The sequence below is a fragment of the Pezoporus wallicus genome, unplaced genomic scaffold (assembly GCF_028554395.1).
Source record: "Pezoporus wallicus isolate ANWC-B61680 ecotype Strahan unplaced genomic scaffold, APGP_CSIRO_Pwel_v1 contig_5863, whole genome shotgun sequence".
NCBI lineage: Eukaryota > Metazoa > Chordata > Aves > Psittaciformes > Psittacidae > Pezoporus > Pezoporus wallicus.
This window is the reverse complement of record NW_026635152.1, coordinates 636,195-658,763: the sequence shown is the minus strand read 5'-3', so window position 1 is coordinate 658,763 and position 22,569 is coordinate 636,195. Positions and strand designations below refer to the sequence as shown.

The 22,569-nt window shown below is 46.1% G+C and overlaps 1 protein-coding gene across 9 annotated transcripts in view; it reads left to right on the top strand.

The window, feature by feature from the left end:
- Nucleotides 1-22,569, top strand: part of ANKS1A (ankyrin repeat and sterile alpha motif domain containing 1A) — a 126,233-nt gene that overhangs the window by 23,623 nt on the left and 80,041 nt on the right. For 7 of the 9 annotated variants that reach the window (XM_057404181.1, XM_057404239.1, XM_057404212.1 and 4 more), the window contains exons 2-10: nt 5,124-5,204; nt 5,981-6,137; nt 8,061-8,123; nt 13,602-13,898; nt 14,574-14,649; nt 14,940-15,041; nt 19,128-19,223; nt 19,330-19,526; nt 21,206-21,295. In XM_057404181.1, the coding sequence (XP_057260164.1) occupies nt 5,124-5,204; nt 5,981-6,137; nt 8,061-8,123; nt 13,602-13,898; nt 14,574-14,649; nt 14,940-15,041; nt 19,128-19,223; nt 19,330-19,526; nt 21,206-21,295 (1,159 nt within the window). The remainder of the gene's footprint in view (nt 1-5,123; nt 5,205-5,980; nt 6,138-8,060; nt 8,124-13,601; nt 13,899-14,573; nt 14,650-14,939; nt 15,042-19,127; nt 19,224-19,329; nt 19,527-21,205; nt 21,296-22,569) is intronic. The other 2 variants (XM_057404257.1, XM_057404247.1) reach the window with 1 other exon arrangement.

Sequence of the window (22,569 nt, the reverse complement as noted above, 5' to 3'; positions counted from 1 at the left end):
CTTTGTGAATCTAAAGCCTTGCACAAAGCATGTGAGTTGTTTGCATTACCAGTCTATAAGCAAGAAATACCAAAAGGGGGTTGTGTTCCTTGCAGGGATCTAACAGTTGTATGGATATTAATAGCTGAGATGTGTGTATTGACTTGTGATGTCCTCCAAGCAATGGACTAGGAGTTAATCTGCCTCCAGCCTCCGCTGCCCCTATGACACTTTGTCTCTAAGGCATTGAACTAAGCCTACAAACATCGGGGTCAAGTTCTCAGCTACTTTTAACTTCCTTTGTGACCCTGGGCCAAGCCACTCACGTATCCTGGCTTCTGGTATCTGAACCAGGGATGGCACTCGTTTTGTGCTTTTTGTCTTTAGTGTTGGGTATGTAAATACAGTGGGTAGCAGTGGCCTCTGCTGTCTGCTCTGCACAGGTAAGAGTACTGGTCCCTGAGGTCTTGGCGTGCTTCTGTAATCCATGCAAGTGAGACTAAATCAGCTTTAAAGACTCATCATTTGACTTGAAAGCACTGAGTTGTTCTTCCAGTGGCTTGGCCTTTGCTCTAACCCACTGCTTCAGACGATTCTGTGAGTAAAGTTACTATAGTCAGGAAGAAATAAGTGGAAAAGCAAGAGGACAAATATGGTCTTGTTTAAAGGAAATGCTGGGGTTTATCGTGACCTAAAGCAATGTGCTTTATTCAGCAGTTTTTACAAACAGGAAGCTTTATTTAAAAAGCTCCAGCACTTGCTGAATCATGGAGCAAGAGAAAGCTGAGAGGAGAATTAGCTTAAACGGAGCAGATTTTGTGATTTTCAGAGCTTTTCTTACATCCTTAATGTTCTGTCTCAGTTGCCTCAAACAGATACATGATGGACATGGTTAGAATACTGCTGTGGTGGAGCAAAAGGGAGATGAAATCCAGGTAATCATCCAGGCTTTCATAACAGACTGCTAATGTAACCCCCCCCCCCCCTTGATGTGAAGGGGTGGCAGTGGAATTGGCTTCAGCCCTTCCTTGAGCTTTATTGGAGACTTGTATTTACAGCATTCTTCTGGGATCTGTTGTTCTGTTTAATCACAAACAGCCCCAAAATCACACTGTACATAGATAGTACTTGGCTTTGTACTCGGCTTCTCTCAGTTCTGTATTTCCATTTTATAGATGGGAAAACTGAGGTCTGGAAGTAGGGCTTTCCCCAGGGCTATGTAGCACAGCGGGGAGTAAAGCCCTTGTGATTCCAGAGTCACCATCTATGCCCTGGCTTGCTAGGCTTGATGAATATCACACAGTGATCTGGTGTTAGGATTTCCTGGCATTTTGTTCTGTCTTGTCTATTCTTGCTGAAGGCAGAGTTCATAGTGCCCTGTTCTGAATTACTTCCCCTCTGCTTTGTAAAATCAGGGCAGCAGGTCTGTAAGTAGGTATTGTTAACATGAACTGATTCAGGCTTTGCCACTGCATGATCTCACAGCACCATAAATAACTGCTCATCTCTTTCTCATTTAATTTCTCATCTGCAAGCCATTGGAGATAATATATTCTAGGTGGAGATGCAGCCCCTGGCCTTGATGTGAGCATCTGTGCCTTAGCAGGAGGTTAGTGGCTTGAAGGAGAAACCCCTCTAAAGGGGATGGAGCCTGCCCAGCTGCTGCAGATGCCTCATTTCCCTGCAGGATTTCTGTGTCTCCATAAAAGCAGCTTGCTTGATTCTTAATGTAGTATTTTTATTGTTCTCTCTGTTGTGAAACGTGCTCACACTGAGACTCTTCATCAGGGCCTGTAGCGATAGGACAGGAGGTGATGGGCTTAAACAAGGGAGATTCAGGTTGGATCTAAGGCAGAAGCTCTTCCCTGTGAGGGTGCTGAGGCGCTGGCACAGGGTGCCCAGAGAAGCTGTGGCTGCCCCATCCCTGGCAGTGTTCAAGGCCAGGTTGGACACAGGGGCTTGGAGCAAGCTGCTCTATGGAAGGGGTCCCTGCCTGTGGCAGGGGTTGGAGCTGGATGAGGTTTTTAAGGTCCTTTCCAGCCCAACCCAGTCTGGTTTGTGTTGCACACTGTTCCCATAAGAGCTCCCAGACTGGGGTTGGATGAACAGGGCTTCACGTACCTGTGAGCCTGACATCTCAAAGTCTCGCTGAGTCGTTCCTGTTGACTTAAACCTGAATTTCCTTGTCTGGCCTGAAAACACCTGGCAAACTCCTCGCTTCCAAAAATGTTGTTTGAATCCCAGAGTTCTCACCTCCTCCCCAGAGTGATCTGAGGGGGTTTTCTTAATAATAGCTTAGATTAGAGCCTGGGCTTTGTTTCCAGTAGCTCTGCCACAGTTCCTACAGAGATGTCATTCAAATCAAATGCACCAGGCACTGCAAACTGTGCTCTGAGGGACCTGCGGGGTCTTTCACAAGGGACATTCCAGTGTTTTTCCAACTCCTAGTTTCTGCAGACCATAGCAGAGTTATTTTCCGGTGGTTAGATCTAAGTTGGGACCTTCCTAGTCTGTCACTTTAATGCTGTGCATTGCATAAATAAAATTGGGATGGAAGCTTTGGTTTCTGTTAACTCAGGAGGCTGTGGCCTTCCTGGCAGAACTGGGGAGGAAGAGGAGGGAAGAGACTGACATGCTTCAGTGCAGCCCTCATCTAAATATAAATAGTTCTCTCCTTGGATCCGTTCAGTCTGAACTTCTGGGTCATTTGACCTTTCTTTGATAAAAGCTTCCTTTATTTGCAAGACTAAAAGGGCAGAGGGGAGGGAAGGACACGGCACATTGTTATGTTTTAGTTAATATCCTAAAATCCTGCCCCTTGGTTTCCGCAGTGCAGTGCCCGGCGCTTGCTGTGGACCCACTTCCATGCCGGGCTCCAGTTTCTCTCCTCCAAGTGCCTTGAGTGAACTTTGCTTTTACTCTAAAGCATTAACCTGAAAGGTTTTCAGGAAGTTTATGGAAGCGTGTTCCTTATGGAATTGTGTTTTCCCACAGAGAGCCTCTGATGGGGACAGATACCCTGTTCCAGTGCCCAGCCCTGCTGCCAGAGCAAATGACTTGGTTTATGCCCATTGCACCACTAACTTGGGTTTCCCTTCGTAACTTCAGCTGAAAGAAATACTTGTATTAAATGCTGCTGGTTTTTCATACGTGCACCCTGAAGCTTTTTGAGCTCAGCATCAAAACACAGCTCTGTTCAGGATGTGAAACCACTGAACGCTGGCTTTGGTCTCAGGTTAGCAGCCTGTGCAAGCGAATGTGCAGGTGCAGCATTTAGAACTGCTCCAGACTACACGCAAGTCTTTCTGGCACTAGTTTTAACCATTAATCACTTTAAATCCAGCAATAAATTATTTGAGCAACCACACTGCGTGAACCCACTGCCAAGAATAAACCAGAGCCTGAGAATTACTCAGATCCCCTTCATACCTCAGGACTGTTGCTGCTGGATGGGGCAGGGCTCCTCCTGGACTCAGTTTTGGTTTTTTGGTGCATGTCTTCTGCATGTAGTTGAAGCCATCATCCTGCAAATGATGTTAGTAGCAGTTGAAATGCATTGCATGCATGTGTTGATTTGCTGTTTGCTTCTGAAGTGAGTGGTGTTGTATGGGAATGCAGCTGGATAAGCAGCCTCATCTGTTGCAAATTGGATTTTAGGGCTCACTTGCCTGTCCTCTTGGATAAAGTTTCCCCTCAGCTGCCTCTCCTCTAGTGGAGCTTGTGTCTATCTCAGGCCTGCAAAGCCTTTTATAATGCTCTGCTGGATCAGGAGTCACTCAGGAGGGGCTGAGAGTTTCCATTTCAGAGTGTGCTTCTGAATCCTACCTGAAACATGCTTGGTTTACTCCTGAATTTCCACTTGGTCTGCATGAGATTCCCGTTGGTTTGGTGCTTTTCCTGCTGCTTCTGCACGCTGTGGTGGAGTGTTTTTTCTGGCTGGGAGTCCTCTAGTTAATGACTGTTAGAAAACCTGGTTACTGCTCGGGCTGTCTTTGTATCCTACAATGAGTCGTAGCAGTTACATGCTGGGAAGGAAATGAAATGGTCAGGAAAAGCCTAATTCATAAAGAGCAACAGTTGACTTTATTTTAAACCAATTAAATGGGGGATTAGAGAGTGCTGGTAAGTTCTACCCCTAGTTAAAGAAAACAGCGCAGGCAAACGTGCTGTATTAGCATGAGCATGATTGTCCAAGCTTATAATAAATCCTGTATAATTCCTGACAGTATTAACACGGGCCAGCATACAGGGAAGGTGGGTTGACAGAGGGGTGAATGGTTTCAATTTGCTTGTAAGAACATCTTGATGTGTGTTCATGTGCCCTTTCTCGGAGAGGGTGGTAGCACTGTGAGGAGTGGCAGCAGAAGCCCAACTCCTTTAACAGCAAGCTCAAGAGCAGTGCCAGCTCCTTACACGTGTTTCTCCACTGGTTTAAATAGAACATCTTGCAGGGGTTAGAGGGAAGATTAATGCTCTACAGGGTTAATCCTTAAATCCTTGGTGTTCAACTTCTGAACAAGGGAGGGAAGTGAACAATATCCTCGAACCTCAGAGACCACCTACTCTTTCATATCGACTGCAGCAGCTGTCAGATGGAAGTGATTTTTGGACAGTAAGAAGTCTGCATGGAATCACACTGGTGACCCAGAGCAGGCCCTGTACCCCTGAGTCTTGGACTTCCACTCCTAGTGACTCATGCCACAGAGGGAAAAGGGTTTCCCAGACCCATCAGAGTTCTTCAGAGGGGTGTGAATTAGAAGTGGGTTGATGGTTTACTGTCTCTTGTGGTTAAATTTAATAGACACATGTTTCTCTGAAGATGCTTTTTGGTAAGCACGTGTGTGGCTGAAAGGAGGTCTAGTAGCAGGAGAACATCCCTGATTTAAAACCAGGATGGTCTGATGAAGCACAGAGTAGTGAATTCCTGTACCAGTTGTGTGCTTTGTGCCACTAACCCCTCTGCTTGGCGCAGTGCTCTCTGCGGTCTGTACTCTGTATTACTGCTCTTAACCACAGCTGTCCAGCCCCTCGTTTGCTTCCAGATAACCAACTTGGTGTGAAAACTCTGCTCAGACTTGTCCTTGCCAGCTGTCCATCCGTTTGGTGTATGCCTAAGTGTTCCCTGTATGTTTTCTGTCTTGCAGCATCTGGAGAGGGCCAAATGTGAACTGCGTTGACAGTACTGGATACACTCCACTGCACCATGCTGCTTTGAATGGTCATAAGTGAGTCATCTTATAATGCTTTTGATTTAGCCGATGCTATGTGCTTTACAAGCTATGGTTTCTGTGTAATTCATTCACCTAATGAATGTAATTCATTCTAATGCTGTTCCCACTAAAAATGTGGCAGTGGTGCAGCACTACACCATCTTGAGGACAAGTAGTGAAGAACATCAGTGCAGTGAAGCTGTAGAGGCATTGCCTGCTGCACATACATTTAAGAGGTCATACATCTCTTAAAATTGGGCAAAGCACTGACGTTTTCAACCACTCTTTTATTTATAGAAAATTTGGATAAGATATAACAACATGTTAAAGGTGGCTTCTCCAGTAACAGTCCTCTGCAGTCTGTCTGATGTCCAGTGTGTTGCTGTGCCTGCAACACTTACAGTTTGCTTTCAAGTATATAACATTTTTAAGTAACTCCAGTCCTCAGCGTGGTAAATCTCGTGGTGTTCATTGCTGCTTAAGATATTGGGAAGTTGAATAGCATTGCCTTCATTGTTCTGGTGCAATTCACTTTTCACCAGAGTGGCTTGTGGATGACCTTGGTCCCTGTTCAGCTCCATTAGTATGAAGGTAACACAGATCTTCCCTGAGCTCATCTCAGCAGTGTTTCATTTTCCTTGGGCAGCATTTAATAGGAATGCTTTAAAAACACATTTCAAGAGCATCTCTGAACTACTCCTGTTCAGATTAACCTTTTGTGCAGCACTTGCTGCAGAAGCTGTGGAACAAGGACTGAGTATCTTATGGGCTGAAGTTTCCTTCTCTTGCAGGGATGTTGTGGAAGTTCTGCTGCGGAACGACGCACTAACCAATGTAGCCGACTGCAAAGGCTGTTACCCTCTTCACTTGGCTGCTTGGAAAGGAGATGCAGACATAGTGAAGCTCCTCATCCACCAAGGACCTTCACATACCAAAGTGAATGAGCAGGTCTGTGTGGTTTACTCTAATATACTATTGAATTGCTTTCCTTGGATGGAGACTACTTCAGCTGACTCCTGGCCAACTACTTCAGCTGACTCCTGGCCCTTCTCAAAGGAGTAGCAATGGTTATAAAGTCCTACTTGCTAATGGGATAAGAAGAGCACTGCCTAAAGCAATACCTCCAGTTCTGAGTTAGTGGTTGAATGAGTAAGCAATGTATGTTTATAAAGAGATAGAGAAGTATGAGAACCACTCAGCACCTAGGAAGTGGTCTCCTGCTTTCATACTGGGCTTCTGAAACTAACTCGCATTTCCTTTCAGTTGCTGGATAGCAGAGAAGGTTTCAGTTCTGTCAAAAGATCCATTGGCTCCCTTCTTTGGGAACTAATCAAAGCAGCTTTTTTAGTCTTTGTTTGGCCATGCTCTCTTAGCTACTCTCCTGGCTTGTCTCTAGCACTCGCTCCACTGAACTAATTTGTAAGTTGCAAGATAACTGTAACCCTACTTGCCCCCAGATTAGTCCCTAGCTTAATCTTAAGAAATCAGGCAAGACAAACAATCTGGTGGATTCCTTCCCTTTGTCAAGGTGATGGTTTTTGGTCTGGGATGCAGAGGGATTGATTGGTGTGAGACAGCTGTTCTGTACAGTGGCTGCTGTGTCCATGTTGGGGGGCTGGCTCCATCTAACTTCCCTTTGGAAGTCAGCAGATATCTGTCAGTAGGGAACTTCTGGAAAGCTACTGCTGGAAGACCCAAATACTGCTCTTGTTGAAGAGTTTTAGATAGGGGACTGGTTTACTGAGTGAGGCCAACTGAGCAGTGTTACTGAGCCACTTATGGCTGAGGGAGTTTGGGCAGACATGCAGTAACATATCCAAATCAGGTGGTTAAAGCTACCATAGCCCTTGGTTGTCCTGTCCCTGAGGCAGGAATGTCTAATGTCCCTGTGAATCAACTCCTAAACCCCTCAGGTTTTCATCCAGGAGGAGAGGAGTAAAACAGAAGTTTGTCTGCCTTAGTAGCACAAGGCTAAACATGTTCAGAAGTTAATCCCCAGGTAGGTCAGATACTCAGAGCTCAAATTTAGCGAAATCAGTCAAAGTCCAGATGAGCAGCTGGTAACTGTGGGTTTTGCTGTTTAATTTTGATGTAAGGTCAGACACTGAGGAGCAAAAATTCCCTTTGGAGTTGGGTTTAGGAGTCCTAATACTGCTTCCAGCCACACTTTGTGGCAACCAGAGAGCCATGCTTAAGTTTTCTTAAGTTCTGTTCCTTGGTCTAAGGTGGCTAACTTGATGCATTGGGCTGCTCCAGGGGTGAACAGTTGCTTCTGAAGCATCACAAAATGAGTGATACAGTGGTAATGCTATTCACTACCATTCCTCTATTGGAATAAAAAAAGGGGGGGGTGTTTAATGTCTGTGGATAGGTTTCCACTTTGGGGCTGCAGTTAATGATGTCTTCAGGCACAGCTGCAGGCATTCAGTCTGTTCAAATAGATTTGAGATGTGTAGTTAGCTGTTTGCAATCCATCTGATAAGAACTGACTGAGGGCCCCGACTGTAAACTCTTCTGCTCTGAGTTGAACAGGTACAAGGCAAACCTTTGCAAAAGATTAAAAGCTTTAGTAGTGTAATCCTTCCAGGTAATGTTTCATTAATGTCTGATTAGTAGGAACCTTTCTAAATGAGAAAAGTCAGCTGAGTAGCCTGTGCTGCTTGTGTTTGAAGGCTTGTCAATGAAATGCACAGTGGTTCAAGTTACAGGAATCAGCAGCTGGAATGGCTTCTGCTGGTAATAGCTTTGACTGGAACAAGATGCTGTGTTCTGTCATTTCCACCCCTTGGGAGTCACCCATTGCTTTGTTGCTTTACCTCACCCATTTCATTATCACATTTTTTGTTTTCTTTTTCCTCTTCCTTTTTGTAGAATGCTCTTGAGATCAAAGAACTCAAAAAGTACGGCCCCTTTGACCCATATATCAATGCCAAGGTGTGTACTTTGCTGTCAGCATTTCACTACATCATTACTCCAAGCTGCAGTCGTGTGCTTCCAGGTGCAATGTCATCCAGTTGCAGTTAATACCTGTTCACTTTGCAGCAGCTTGGGAAAAATATGACAATTTATTTACTGTGGGTTTCTTTCTTCAAAGCAGTTATAGAAACATAATTTAAGGGAAGCTTTTCCTTACTTTTCCTGGGGGCTCCTTCAGTGCTTAGCCTTGTAGGACTCACGGTGATGGTCAGTTTGCTTGATTGGGCTGGATGACTTCCAAAAGGTAATGTTATTTCCGTTAAAAATGCTTTAGGTTTTGTTTCGTGTGCTAATGTTGCTGATAAATGCAAAGAGATGGATTTTTTTCCTGCTTAAACATGGATGTGTTTTCTCTGTGGGCTGTTTAGAGTGGATTTTCCTGCCTTTTCCCCTACAAAATGCTGTTTTTGTTGTTTGAATGGACACTTAACTCTGGTGGTGGGGAGAAGGGAAGGCAGTAATGCTCATGCCTCCCTTCCCAAGTCCTTCATGTCCTGCTTATTGCATCAGTCTCTCTTTTTTGAATGTTAAGTCTGTTGTGTCGTCTGACCCTTCAGCCCTGGTCTTCTGTTCCTGTTTTCTTGCCTATTTTGCTCCTCTTGCTTTTAGTTGTTCTTGAGCTACACAAAGGCCATGACATCAGCATTTCAGTGCGCTGAGGCTGAGCAGTTGAGGAAGCAGATAAGAGAGTTCCTGGTGGTGTCTTCTCAGACACCATTTTTCATTGTTATTTATAGTGAAGCTGTGGGCTAATGGTGGCAGAAGAGTCACTGATTTATTGTGAGGTACTTCTGCTGTAAGCCACCACCTCATGGTTGTTTCCAGGTAGTTATTTGGGATCCAGCCATCCATGGCAGATTAAACTTTCAGAGTTTAGTTAACACTTTCACTCTGCTCTATCTGCAGTGCCTTAAAAACATGTATGAAAGTTTCTGAGCTTGCTTACCACTGGGAATTGGGTTTGGGTTTGCAGACCTGTGTTTCAGGATACTCCAGTGCATACCTCTTAAGCACAGATGTATCTACGTGCACATCAGTGATTTCTACAAAAATCCAGATGGGAATTTTTCCCACAGTGGATGTCTTCTGTGGAAGGATCACAGTTGAGCAGTTCAGTTGCCTCAAGAGGAACTTCCTGAATCATTGTCAGTACCAGAGTAAAATCTTCCACACTCCAGCATTAAAATGCTGAATGAATGAAGTGTGCAGTGCGCTCACTTTCTGGTGGAGTTCTTACTGTGTGTTCTGATTTGGGCTTTGTATTTTTGACAAGTGCCTTATTTTAAACTTCCAGTTCACTCTCAGAGGTGGCTGTGGTGCTTTTGAGAAGAAGGCAATGTGGTTTTGAAATCTGTGCTTTGGTTTTAAGGATAGAGATGATTTATACACGATCTGTTAGGTTCATCGCAAGTTCTCACCAGCTTTCCACCAGGTTCTCCCCAGGGTTGATGAAGAGCATGTGGAATCTTATGTCCTGCAAACCTTGATGCTTTCTCGATAGCCTGGCTGCAGGTGGGAGCACCACAAAAAGTCCAGGTGTAAAGTGTGAGTGTCATTCCTTAGGTGGTGCTTTCAGCTTCTCCGCTCCGATGCAGAATGGGATATCATGCAGGAACAATTGAGAGATGTTTCGTCTTTCCAAGCATTTTGGGATATTTAGGAGAGGGAGGAAGCATTTATATAAGGCTGGACTACAATCTAATACCCTGTTGAGGAAGAGGTAAGAAAGCCCAGAAGCTTCTTGCTTTTCTAAGAACTAAAGCAAGAGCTGAGCTTCTTTTTATGTCTTTTTAAACATCCGTTTTAAACAGGAGGCCCCTGCAATATGGACTTCTGAAAAGCAAATGATAGAAGCAAAGGAGATAGAGCAGCAGCTTTGCTTCAGTACCTCCTGCTATCTTGAATTTAGTTCTTTAATTTGTATGAAGGAACCAACCATTTGAGCAGAGCCAGCATAGAAAAGGCTGTCACACAGCTCAGCTTTGTGCACTGCACAGACTACCTTTGTCTTTTGTAATCGGAAGCAAATGAATCCTGCAGATTGGGTTTAAGGAAAGGAGGTCTGTTCATCCTTCTATGCTCCTGGCAGTGCTGTGTGGGATACCTGTGGAGAGCACATGCTGCAAAAGGAGGGAAGGAGCTGGTACAACTCTTTTGGCCAGCTCTGTGCCTGAGGTGCTGATGTTCTTTAGGTGTTACCTCCTGGTGAAGTTTGGATTTTGCTTCACGTGTTTTCTCTTTTATGCCGGTTAGACATGGCTGTTCTGTGCTTTAGTTTCAGATATGTCACTGGGGCAGCAAAGTAGGTTTTTAATAGGGCAAGGCACTGTTAGACGTGTATACACTGACAAAAGACCTCCACAGGGACCTTAGAAATAGCTTGGATGGGACTTAAGAGTCCTATGGCCTCTTTCCCCACCCCTGAGGCCAGATCGTATCTACCTAAACCACTGCTGACCAGTGTTTGTGTAGCAGCTTCTCAGAACCCTTGGAGAGAGACAGCTCTATAATCTCCCTTGGCAGCTTATTCAACCATTCAAATCTCTGTAGGTTAGAAAGATAGAAACCTTTCCCTTGTTTAAACCCAGTCACCCCTGCTTCAGTCAGACCTCTCTTATGGTGCGTTACAAACACCGGTGCAGACCAACATACTTTAAGTGGTTATAGATTCTCCATATTAGCATCTGATGAGGAGTATAAGGCCTATGGTATGTAGTATTCCGTTAACAGGGCTTGAAAAATTTGATGGAGCCCATATGAAAGCAGAGGCATTCCTTTTTGTATTCCCATTTTGTGGTCTGTAGGGAGGCATCTTACGAGCCTGGCTTCTAGCTCCCAGCTGTGAACTGAGGGGGAGATGTGAGAATTCCTGCACGAATGCAGCCCCTGGGCCTTCTTGAGTGCTCTCTTTTTCTAAGAAGGTTTGAAATTTGACGCCATTTGCCTTGTGGCTGCTGGAAAGGAATTTTCTTTTCCCATCTCCAATAAATGTATGTCTGAGAGCTCATGCGTATTGCTCAGGCTCCACCCCGGTTTGTGCTTGCAGAGGGGATGTGAAGGGAGGCAGACTCCCTTGCCTGATCAGCTCTAGTGTTTGTGGCTGCTCAGAACTCTCCCGGAATGGAGGCAGTAAGGACTTGGGCAGTAGTGGGGGTTTCCAGTCACAGCCTGTGGTGGTGATGGGGGACCTGCTTGAATGATTCAGGGGATGTTACCACCTGGGGACCTCTGCTGCTGGAGGATGGTCTGGGGATCTCACCCTGAGCCTCAGAGCCCTGGTCTGCTTAGGGAAGATCAGACTAAATTGCAGTGAAGATTGGGGAAGCCTCCAGCAATTCTGTTATTGAAGGATGTTGTGTTCCATTCCTGAGCCACCAGGCAGGTGTTTGGAGTTGCTGTGTGCTTTAAAGCACCCTTGAGGGATACGGTCTCTGTGCCAGGGAGGGATGAGAGGGGAAATACCTGGTAGCCAGGGCTATGTGGCATAGGCAGTGCATGTCCCCCATGGCTCTCTGCAGACACCCACTGCTCCAGAGGGACCAGGGTTATCTCCTCCTCCTGCAGGAATTGGCATTGAGCCTCCTTTATGCTATGGGGCAGTCTGAGTTCCTTGGTCTTGTGCTGTGGGCTCACTGATACCCAGGTTCCCTTCCCTGTCAGTTAATATGTGATTTACCAACCTTAAATGCCTTGAGAGCAACAGGTTAAACTGATTGATAGGTGTGATCTCTGTAGTTGTCTTTTCTCTCCCCTTCTCACTCCATATGTATATTTTATGTGCAGACTTCTTTATTCTACAGTAACTTCTGTCCACATATGTGTGCCTTCCTTCATCATGGCTGCCTCTGCCACTCCAAGTATAGAGTCTGTTGTTTGACTTTGACCTTCTGTGCTAACAGTGATGCTGTGCTTTCCTTGCCTTCCTAAATATCTCACTCCTGCATGTGGCTGATGCTGCTTCCTGCGTCCTTAGGCTTTGCTTTTACACAAGCTGCAGCTGCACAGAGCCTCTCCAAAGCTCCTCACTTCCCTTCTGCTTCTCATGTGGCTGAAAAATGATGCACATACCAGATCCAAACAAGTGGGGGTTTGCATGCATGACTCCTGTAATCCTTAGAATAACTTACCATGGTAATAAGATTGAAGTACCTGTACAACAGAGTAAGTTCTGCAGTGTGTGGTTGTGAAGTGGTGCAAAATACTGACTGTTCCTACAAGCTGGTATCCAAGAAAGTGCATGTGAAAGCCGAAAGGAAGGTACTTGTGATCAAATTTGATCTCTAAAGCAGTACCTATAACTCCTTCAAGGCAGTTCTGTTCTCTAGTTTTGTTTTTGGTTTTCAATAGGAATTATTCTTCCTATGTAGGAACTAAAATGACAAATTCAGCTGTGATTCTTTCAGCTAAAGTTGAAGTGTGTAACAGTTTGTACTAAAGTTTTTTTTGGGTCAGATTGTCAGATACTTGTTTCTAGAGTCCTAAACCAAAACCCCTTTGTGTATAATGACTCTGTAACACACAGCAATAAAACTAGAAACTTGAGGTGAATTTAAGAAAAGGCTTTCTTAAACCTAGCAACATTCTGATTTTGCACCTGCAAGTGCAGTGTGTTGGGTTGCTTGTCTTTCAATGCTTTGCATTGCTGATTTTTACCCTGCCGAATGCTGCATGCATTAGTTGGACCTGGCTTTCACTGTGGAGGTGTCCTCCTGTTGCTTGGACATCTCTTCCCTCAGCTGAACTGAGACCTTGGCTTCTTAGTGGAATGATCTGATTGCACTGCTTTAATTCACAAACTGCATGTAACTTAATGCACCCTTTCTTGTGAGCTTTGGAATTGCAAAGGTGGAATGACTGTTATAATCAGGATAAGTAGGATTTGAAACAATTGAAGTTTAAATCTAAAATGATGACAGTTAAGCTACAGCAGATAGAACTCATGCTGCAGTTTGCCTATCATACATTGCAGCCTTCTGTTTTTGTGGCACCTCCAAGTGTGGGATGCTGCCAACAAATAACAGACTGCCTTTCCCAAGTGCTAGCAGGATTAATGGGAATCCAGATCCAGCTCAACAGTCCCTTCCTTTAACCTTAGCATGGTCCCTTGATTTTGACCTCAGTGCTTTGAAAGCAGGCTATTGCACATATAGCATCTATTTCCCATTGAGCTGATACCTAAGTAAAGCTTACTGTTCTGGATGGTTTTGAAGCTTTCACTGGGTGGTTGGTTGATGAGCTCACGAGGGGATGTCTGTGCCTGGTAAACGGCTATTGAGATGGTGAAAAGCTGCCTCCAGGCTGTTTCAGACTGGGCTCTCTGCTTCCCAACTGCCTTTTTGGTCTTGTTTTTGCATTTAAACTTCAATGGTTTGAGCGAGGCATGAGGCAGCTCTGTACTGCCCTGTTCTGATGCACTGGCATTTGTGACCCCCCCAGAACAACGACAATGAGACGGCACTGCACTGTGCTGCACAGTATGGCCACACAGAGGTGGTGAAGGTCCTTCTGGAGGAGCTGACTGACCCCACCATGCGCAATAACAAGTTTGAGACTCCTCTGGACCTGGCTGCACTCTACGGGAGGCTGGAAGTTGTGAAGATGCTCTTGAACGCTCACCCCAATCTCTTAAGCTGCAACACTAAGAAACACACTCCTCTGCACTTGGCAGCTAGGAATGGTCACAAAACTGTAGTACATGTCCTCCTGGATGCTGGCATGGATAGCAACTATCAGGTATCTGGTGTGGCTGTGTGTGGAAGACTGCTCTGATAGCTGGGGGATGGAGAATCCCTGTGGTTACCATACAGAGAGCTCCACCTAACCCTCTTCCCAGAGGGATCCTTTATGAAAGATAAGCAGTAGCTTTGTTTGTTTGCCTCTGGGCTGTTTGTTCAACTCTTAGTTGCTCTGAGAAGCTGCTCAGAGGGGTTCTGGTGCTATGCATGCTTCTTGCCTGCTTGGTAGTTGGATAAAGAGCCCCAGACACATGGCAAGGGAGAAAACAAGCTGAAGCTGTTCTGTCCCGCAATACCGTGAGCTCTTGATAGGGATGGAGGCAAACTGTGTCTCTTCCTATCAAGCCATTTGTGAATATGCTGGTTTTGCAGTTCTAGCTTGTATGGGGTGGTCTTGTCTTTGTTTTCCAGGACACGACCTCTCCCTAAGCTGTACAAAGTCCTTTCTTGGTCTCTAACCTGGGCCTGCATGTCTCTGAAGAGACCATCCCCATTTTCCATTCCAAATTCTCTCAGCATTGTAATAAGGTTGATAGCCTGTCTTTGGGTGTAGATGTTGTTGCCCATGCTTTGTATATGATGGCATATATTTATTGCTTCTGTAACCTTCTAAAACATGCCTCCATCCCCATTCCCAGTCTGGCTTCATGCTATTTTTCCATTTAATTTGCAGACTGAAAAAGGCAGTGCTTTGCACGAAGCTGCTTTGTTTGGCAAGACAGATGTGGTACAAATATTGCTGGCTGCAGGTGAGAGACTGATCCCCTTTTGAAGCAATAACGTGGTGATGCCTTCACCCAGAACTTGAGGAAACCCCATTATAGTGGCAGCATGTTTCTCCAACCAGCTACCAGAGTTCCGTAGAGAGGGTTATAGAAGTTCTCTCTCAGTGTTTGGCTTCAGGTCTGCCTCTCTAGAGCATTTTTTAGCTCCCCCAGTGATGATCACAAATGTAAGATCTGACTTAACATGAAGACATGATTTTGCACATAGTTAGAAGATATTCTTGCTTTTGCCTTCTCTACCCTTCTTGCCATAGGTATTGATGTGAACATAAAGGATAACAGAGGACTGACAGCTCTGGATATTGTGAGGGAGCTTCCCTCTCAGAAAAGCCAACACATAGCAGCTCTTATTGAAGGTAAGTGATGTAGCTCTGTGTGTGGGGGGAAGTTTGAGGTGCTGACTGTGCTAGTGCACATACAGGATTTTGTTCTGTAGTCCTGGAAGATGCTGGAAGCAAAGCAGCTTCAGATCAGGTCCCTCAGTGAGAATCTTACAGGTGTAGGAACGAATGATGCTTCAATGTTCTGGTGAATTGTCTCCAGACAAACACTTGCAGGAGGATGTTTGGGTGGGCTTTAGGGGGATTGTCTCCTTTACTGAAGGAGTGTAACATAACTTTTACAGTTCCAATGGCTTAACTGAGGTCTGTTTAACTCACTTTAAACAAAGTTGTTGAAAATTAAAGAGAACCTAAATCTGCTGCAGAAAGTGAAGTAAATTGCTTTAGAAATGGTTTTAGATTAGCTGTCCTTTATGGGCCATGTCAGCAAATAGTTGTCACAGTATCACAGTATCACAGTATGTTAGAGATTGGAAGGGACCTCGAAAGATCATCTAGTCCAATCCCCCTGCTGGAGCAGGAACACCTAGATAATGTTACACAGGAATGCGTCCAGGCGGGTTTTGAATGTCTCCAGGGAAGGAGACTCCACAACCTCCCTGGGCAGCCTGTTCCAGTGTTCCGTCACCCTCACTGAGAAGAAGTTTCTTCTCAAGTTTAAGTGGAACCTCTTGTGTTCCAGTTTGTACCCATTACCCCTTGTCCTATCATTGTTTGCCACTGAGTAGAGCCTGGCTCCGTCCTCGTGACACTCCCCCTTTATATATTTATAGACACTGATAAGGTCACCCCTCAGTCTCCTCTTCTCCAAACTATAGAGACCCAGCTCCCTCAGTCTTTCCTCATAAGGGAGATGCTCCACTCCCTTAATCATCTTTGTTGCCCTGCGCTGGACTCTCTCCAGCAGCTCCCTGTCCTTCTTGAACTGAGGGGCCCAGAACTGGACACAATACTCCAGATGCGGTCTCACCAGGGCAGAGTAGAGGGGAAGGAGGACCTCTCTCGACCTACTAACCACCGCCCTTCTAATACACCCCAGGATGCCATTGGCCTTCTTAGCCACAAGGGCACAGTGTTGGCTCATGGTCATCCTGTCGTCCACTAGGACCCCCAGGTCCCTCTCCCCTACACTGCTCTCTAACAGGTCATTCCCCAACCTATACTGGAACCTGGGGTTGTTCCTGCCCAGATGCAGGACTCTACACTTTCCCTTGTTATATTTCATCAAGTTACTCCCTGCCCAACTCTCCAGCCTATCCAGGTCTCGCTGGATGGCAGCACAGCCTTCTGGCGTATCAGCCACTCCTCCCAGCTTAGTGTCATCAGCAATCTTGCTGATAGTACACTCAATTCCCTCATCTAAATCATTGATGAATATATTAAATAATACCGGTCCCAGTACTGACCCTTGAGGCACTCCACTAGTCACAGGCCTCCAACTAGACTCAGCCCCATAGACTACAACTCTCTGGCTTCTCTCCTTCAGCCAGTTCGCAGTCCACCTCACTACCTGATCATCCAGTCCACACTTCCTCATTTTAGCCGTGAGGATGCTGTGGGAGACTGTGTCAAATGCTTTGCTGAAGTCAAGGTAGACCACATCCACCGCTCTGCCATCATCCATCCACTGTGTTATTTCCTCATAAAAGGCTAAGAGATTGGTCAAACATGATTTCCCCCTGGTGAAGCCATGTTGACTGCCCCTCATAACCTTCTTATCCTTGATATGCCTTAAGATGGTACCAAGGATAAGGTGTTCCATCACTTTCCCAGGGATGGAGGTGAGGCTGACCGGCCTATAGTTACCCGGGTCCTCCTTCTTGCCCTTTTTGAAGACTGGAGTGACATTTGCTTTCCTCCAGTCCTCAGGCACCTCTCTCGTTTCCCAAGACTTGGTAAAGATGATGGAGAGTGGTCTAGCAATGACTTCCGCCAGTTCCCTCAGCACCCGCGGGTGCATCCCATCTGGACCCATGGATTTATGGATGTCCAGATTGCTCAACTGGTCTCTAACCCATTCCTCGTCGACTAAGGCAAACCGCTCCGTCGACCTGACTTCATCTAAGGTCTCAGGGGTACAGGGCTCTTCAGGACTGCCCGCAGCAGAGTAGACAGAGACAAAGAAGGCATTCAGTAACTCTGCCATCTCTGTATCTTCTGTCACCAGGGCACCCATCCCGTTCATCAGTGGGCCTACATTGCCTCTGGTGTTAGTTTTGTCTGCCATGTATTTAAAAAAGCTCTTTTTGCTGTCCTTGACCCTTCTTGCCAGGTTTAATTCTAAGGATGCCTTAGTCCTCCTAGCTGCCTTCCTACATCCTCTAGCAGCAGCCTTATATTCCTCCCAAGTGGCCAGCCCCTCCTTCCATGACCTGTAAACTCTCCTCTTCCACTTGAGCATACCCAGCAATTCCCTATTTAGCCACGCAGGTCTCTTGGCCCTCTTCCTTGACTTCCTACGTGTCGGGATGCTCCGATCTTGAGCACGGAAAAAGTAGTCCTTGAATGTCAACCAACTATCTTGGGCCCCTTTACCTTCAAGCAGGCCTGCCCATGGGATTTCCCCTAGCAATTGCTTGAAAAGGCCAAAGTTTGCCCTGCTAAAGTCCAGGGTTGCAATTCTACTTGGTATTCTACTAGTCCTGCCACACAAGATCCTGAACTCCACCATCTCGTGGTCGCTGCAACCAAGGCAGCCCTCAACCCTTACTGCTTCAACCAGATCCTCCTTGTTAGTGAGGATGAGATCCAGCAGCGCTCCTCTCCTGGTTGGCTCATCCACCATTTGCAGGAGGAAGTTATCATCCATACACTGGAGGAACCTCCTGGACTGCGGCTGGGTTGCCGAGTGGTCCTTCCAGCAACATCAGGGAAGTTAAAATCCCCCACGATGACCACAGCCTGTGACTGTGAGGCCGCTCTCAGCTGCCTGTAGAAGGCCTCGTCAACTTCCTCACCCTGATCCGGTGGTCTGTAACAGACACCTACAACAGTATCCCCCCTGCAGCCTGCCCCTTAATTCTCACCCACAGACTCTCAACTCGCTCATCATCTGTCCCTGGACAGAACTTGGTGCACTGTAGTTCCTCCCGCACATAAAGAGCAACCCCACCACCCCGCCTGGCTGGCCTGTCTTTCCTGAAAAGGACATAGCCTTCCATGACTATATTCCAGTCATGTGAGCTGTCCCACCACGTCTCTGTAAAGAGACCAGATCTTAAATCTACTTATTTAAGATCTGGTCCACAGATCTTAAATTCTACTCCTCACTTCATTCTGAAGCTTGGGCATGGATTTTTTCACAGATGAGATTTACAGAAAAGGCCTTGATTACTTGTGGCTTATTAAGGAGCTTGGCCTATTGTGTCTGTCCAAGTTAGGGAACGAAATGTGGCACTTTAGCTAAATTCATACCTTGTAATTATGCTGTCTCAATTTCCTCTCAGCTGTGGGGAGAGAGATCAGAAGTGTATGCAACTGGTGTGCATTATTCATGCTTTGCATTTGAGAGCTTTACAGGTTCAAAGCACTTTGCAGACTTTTAATTAAGCTTTGCCTGTGAGGCTGGTGGGTATTATCTCTATCCTGAAATAGCAGACAAAAAATGGGCTTTATAACTGAAGTTCTTGCGGGTAAATGCTGTTAGTTTGCTCCTGTGAGCTGGCTGTGTGAGGTGTTGCTGGCTGACTCTGCATGTAGGTTTAATGTTTCTGCCTTTACCTGTGATTTGGATCATGGCTAGGGTTGGTTTCCCTCTTATGACTCCAGAAAACCAGACTACATCTCTGCTCAGTGATGTAGCTTGTGTCTACAACATGAAGTAATCCGCTCCTGACATTGTGTCCATGCAGGAGCTTTGCAGCTTTCTGATTAAAGACTCCTGTAGAAGTTCAAAGACCCATCCTTAATCTTGTGTGAGTGATTAAAGAGGTCTCCTGCTTCTATTTTGGGATCTGAGCTGCAAGTTTAATAATGGGTTATTAAAAAGAGTTCATAAGCTGACAATTGGCCTTCCATCCACAAGGGAGGAAGTAGCGTATGCTGAAGTGGATGTAAAACTAGACTGACACAAACTGACCCTGTCATCCCACCTCACTGCAGATTACACCATTGGGAAGAAAAGTGCCAAAGCTGCAGAGAAGACTGTTCAAGCACCACTTGTTCCCCCCACTGATCCTGTGGGCCGGGTATCTCAGGGTAGGCTTCATACCACAACAGTCACTAGCACCCTTCTTCTTCAAGTGCTGCCTTTCCAGGGGCAGAAGCCCTGACTGATGTCTTTGTGTCTCTCCTCCTCTCCCAGGTGATGTGGAGAAAGCAGTTACAGAACTGATCATAGACTTTGATGTGAACCCAGAAGAGGAGAGCCCATATGAAGCTTTGTACAATGCAACGTCCTGCCACTCCCTGGACAGCCTTGCCAGTGGGAGATCCTCAGATCGAGAGTCTCTGAATAAGGAACCTGAATCAACTGGTCTCAAAGCAGCAGGAGTCAGGCCTGTATGTAGCTATGTGTGCTCCTCCCTGCTTGCCTTAGGATAGGAAACTTGCCTTCAATTTCAGGATTTTGCAAAGGCTCTCAATCCCCCAGCTTGAGGAAGTCTTTAAACCCATCCCTGACATTGATTGCAGCAGGCAGGTACCTCTCCTTTTCACTGACCTCTTCATATAACCCCTCTTGTATTGACTACAAATAGCCACTTTGTGCTGATTTTCACCTCATGCTGCATCCATCTGTTTTCAGTCTGTTGAATTTGGGTGCCAGTGGATTTGGGTTTGTTGGGACATTACACTTAGCTGAAGGGCTAACTTGTGTAGAAGAATGCTTTGGAAACTTGCATGCAGCATTTTTCTCATCTCTCTTGCTCTCTGCTTTGCCCAAGAGAAGGCTCTCAAGAAATTAAGAATGTCCCATTGGAATCTAGTTGGCACTGGAACCTTTTATTTTGGGGTGTGTGTATTACTTGCAGAGATCTGTAGAGGGTACTCAAGGCTTTACAAAGCAATGCAGAGTTCCTGGAACTGTCTACAGTGAAGTCTTCCTTACCGTCTGTTAGTTGCATTTGCTGCCTCCTTAGCAACCAAGCCTATGGGGCAGATGCTGGCCTTGCAGCATGCTGTGTCAGCTTCAGGGGTGCTTTTCTGCTTGCATGTACAGAGCCTGCTCTGTGGATGCAGTTCTGGACAAAAGGCAGAGAACAATTAAACTGCTGCTGATACAGAAACCATGATTCCTGTCTCTCTGCAGAGGGGCATATTTTTTCCTGTACTATTAGCAAATATAGTAGAAATGAAACGAAAGCTCCAGAAGCCTGACATTTCAGACAGATGTGCAGTACACTATCCTGTTACTAACTGAATCTTGGTGGCTTACATCCATCTATTCACTGTCCTGTGTTGATGGTGTCTGGTGTGAAATAAACTCAGCTCTGTCCCAAGTAAGATGAGAGGCTGAACTGCAATGAAAAGGGAGAAGGAGGGATGCGCTCCAGGAGCTTGCTGCAGTTTATCCCTAAGCTTGCTTGGTTTTGGAGTGAGCAGTCCACCTCTCCGACTTTCCCTTTGCCATTAGATGGAGCTGTTGCAGGGCAGGAGATGACCTGGAGTTGTGTTCAGCGCTGCATGGAGGCAAAGCCACACAGCTCTCGCTGCCCGCAGGCAATGCTGGGATGTTTGAGGAACGCAGTGCTGCATTGTCTCTTGATCTCTAGGGTTTTGCACTATAAAAGGTTCCTCTGGAATCACTTAACTGTTTTATTAAGACACAAGTGATGTCTTCCCTTTCTGCCCACTTGCATGATTTCATTACTGACCTCAGCTGTGTGTTGCCCTGCCACTGAGATTACCAGTCTGGGTCTGAATGAACTGGCTGAGGTAATGAAGCACTAAGCCTGTGTAAACAGCACCTTCCACCCCAGCAGTTTCATTCTCCTGACAGCACAGTTGGTGCTCACGTGGGCCGGAGCTGGCCTTGTGCAGTGTCACCACTGCAGAGCACAAGTGGGTGCTCTGTTATCAGTAGCAGTCTCAGGCTCCGTGCTGGTAGGACTGAACTTCTCCACCCACATGAATTTGAGGTCCTTACCATGCTGCATCCACAGCAGCATGGACACGGTGGTGGGAGCAGAAGGGGATGTGCTTTAACACAGCACAGTTGACTGTGATCTTCTAAACCACAGAGAGAACGTCCACCGCCGCCTGCCAAGCCACCACCTGATGAAGAGGAGGAGCAGCATGTGGAGAAGATAGGCCATGGTGCTTCCTGCGAGGTATGTGAGGCTCGATCTGGGGTGTTTTACAGGAGTATGGTGTAAAGATCAGTTTAATTAATTTGGGAGGAGCCAACTATGATATTAACCTTGCAAGCTGGGTTGTGAGTGGGAAGTTTTCCTTCATTCTAACATTGCTGCTGTCACTTGCCATGGGAACTTCCTTTGTGCAGCTCTTCCAGGGCACCTCTGTGTTGCCCTTTAGCCTTACTTTCCTATTCTTGGCTGGGAATTCCCTTAGGAAGAGTTTTTTTCCTGAATCACATTGTGATGTGGACTGTTGCCCATTTGTAATGATCCCACCAAATGCATCTTCACTTGAGACTGAAACCCAGAGGGCCATTAGTTCCTGCTTCCAATGAGCTTCCAGATGTGGAGGAGTGACGTGGGCTTGTGGATCCCACTGACATGAACAGGGAGCAGGGGTTTGAATTCAGCTGAGAATCTGGCCCAGCATATGTTAAAGCTGTCTCTGCCGCGGTCAATGCATGTGAGCTGCTTTTTGATGAAGCTAAAGCTTTCCTATTCTGCATCTTTGCTACTGAGCTTCCAGTTGCTCATTTTTACTCCGTTTTACATGACTTGGATGTGAGGGCTCTCTGGGAGACCCATCTATGGGGGATGTGAAACCACAAATGTGTCTTGGCGACTTCTGACACCCAGGAAAATCTTCAAAGCAAGCCCAGATCTTGAGGATTTCCTTGCTTTTCCGAGTGTGGTATGTTGCATGTAAAACAAGTGGAGTGTGTTGTAACAGCCTCCCATTCACCAGATGCTTTGCTTTGAATGTGTTGATCTGCTGAAGTTCCTACAAGGCAGGAATGTGATCTGTTTTCTGAAGTATGTCACATCTACATGAGACATGAGTAAAGATTATTTGCTTTAACAGAACTGGCTTTTTCTAGAGAGTAAACCTCCAAACAGTGCATAATTTCACCTGAAATGTGAAACTGTGGGCTGATCTCTCCACTGCTGTTGAAATGGCTTTGCAGGGTGATAACCAGTCCATGGCTGGCTGGCAGCAGAAGAGAGCTGGGGAGCAGGTCACAGCATAGTTGGAAGCAGAACGTGTTCATGATGACAAACACGAGGGAGGGAAGCGTGCACTGACTGCCCCTGCTGAGTTATCTTGCCATATTTAATTATCAGGCACCTGCTGGGTTGTCCTGGCTTTAATGGCTTTGGAAATATGATCCATTAAAGGAAGTCTTGCTGGCAAATAGACTTGTACAGAGTGACTCGCTGGGGAGATCTGGATTTGTCACCAAGTTTGC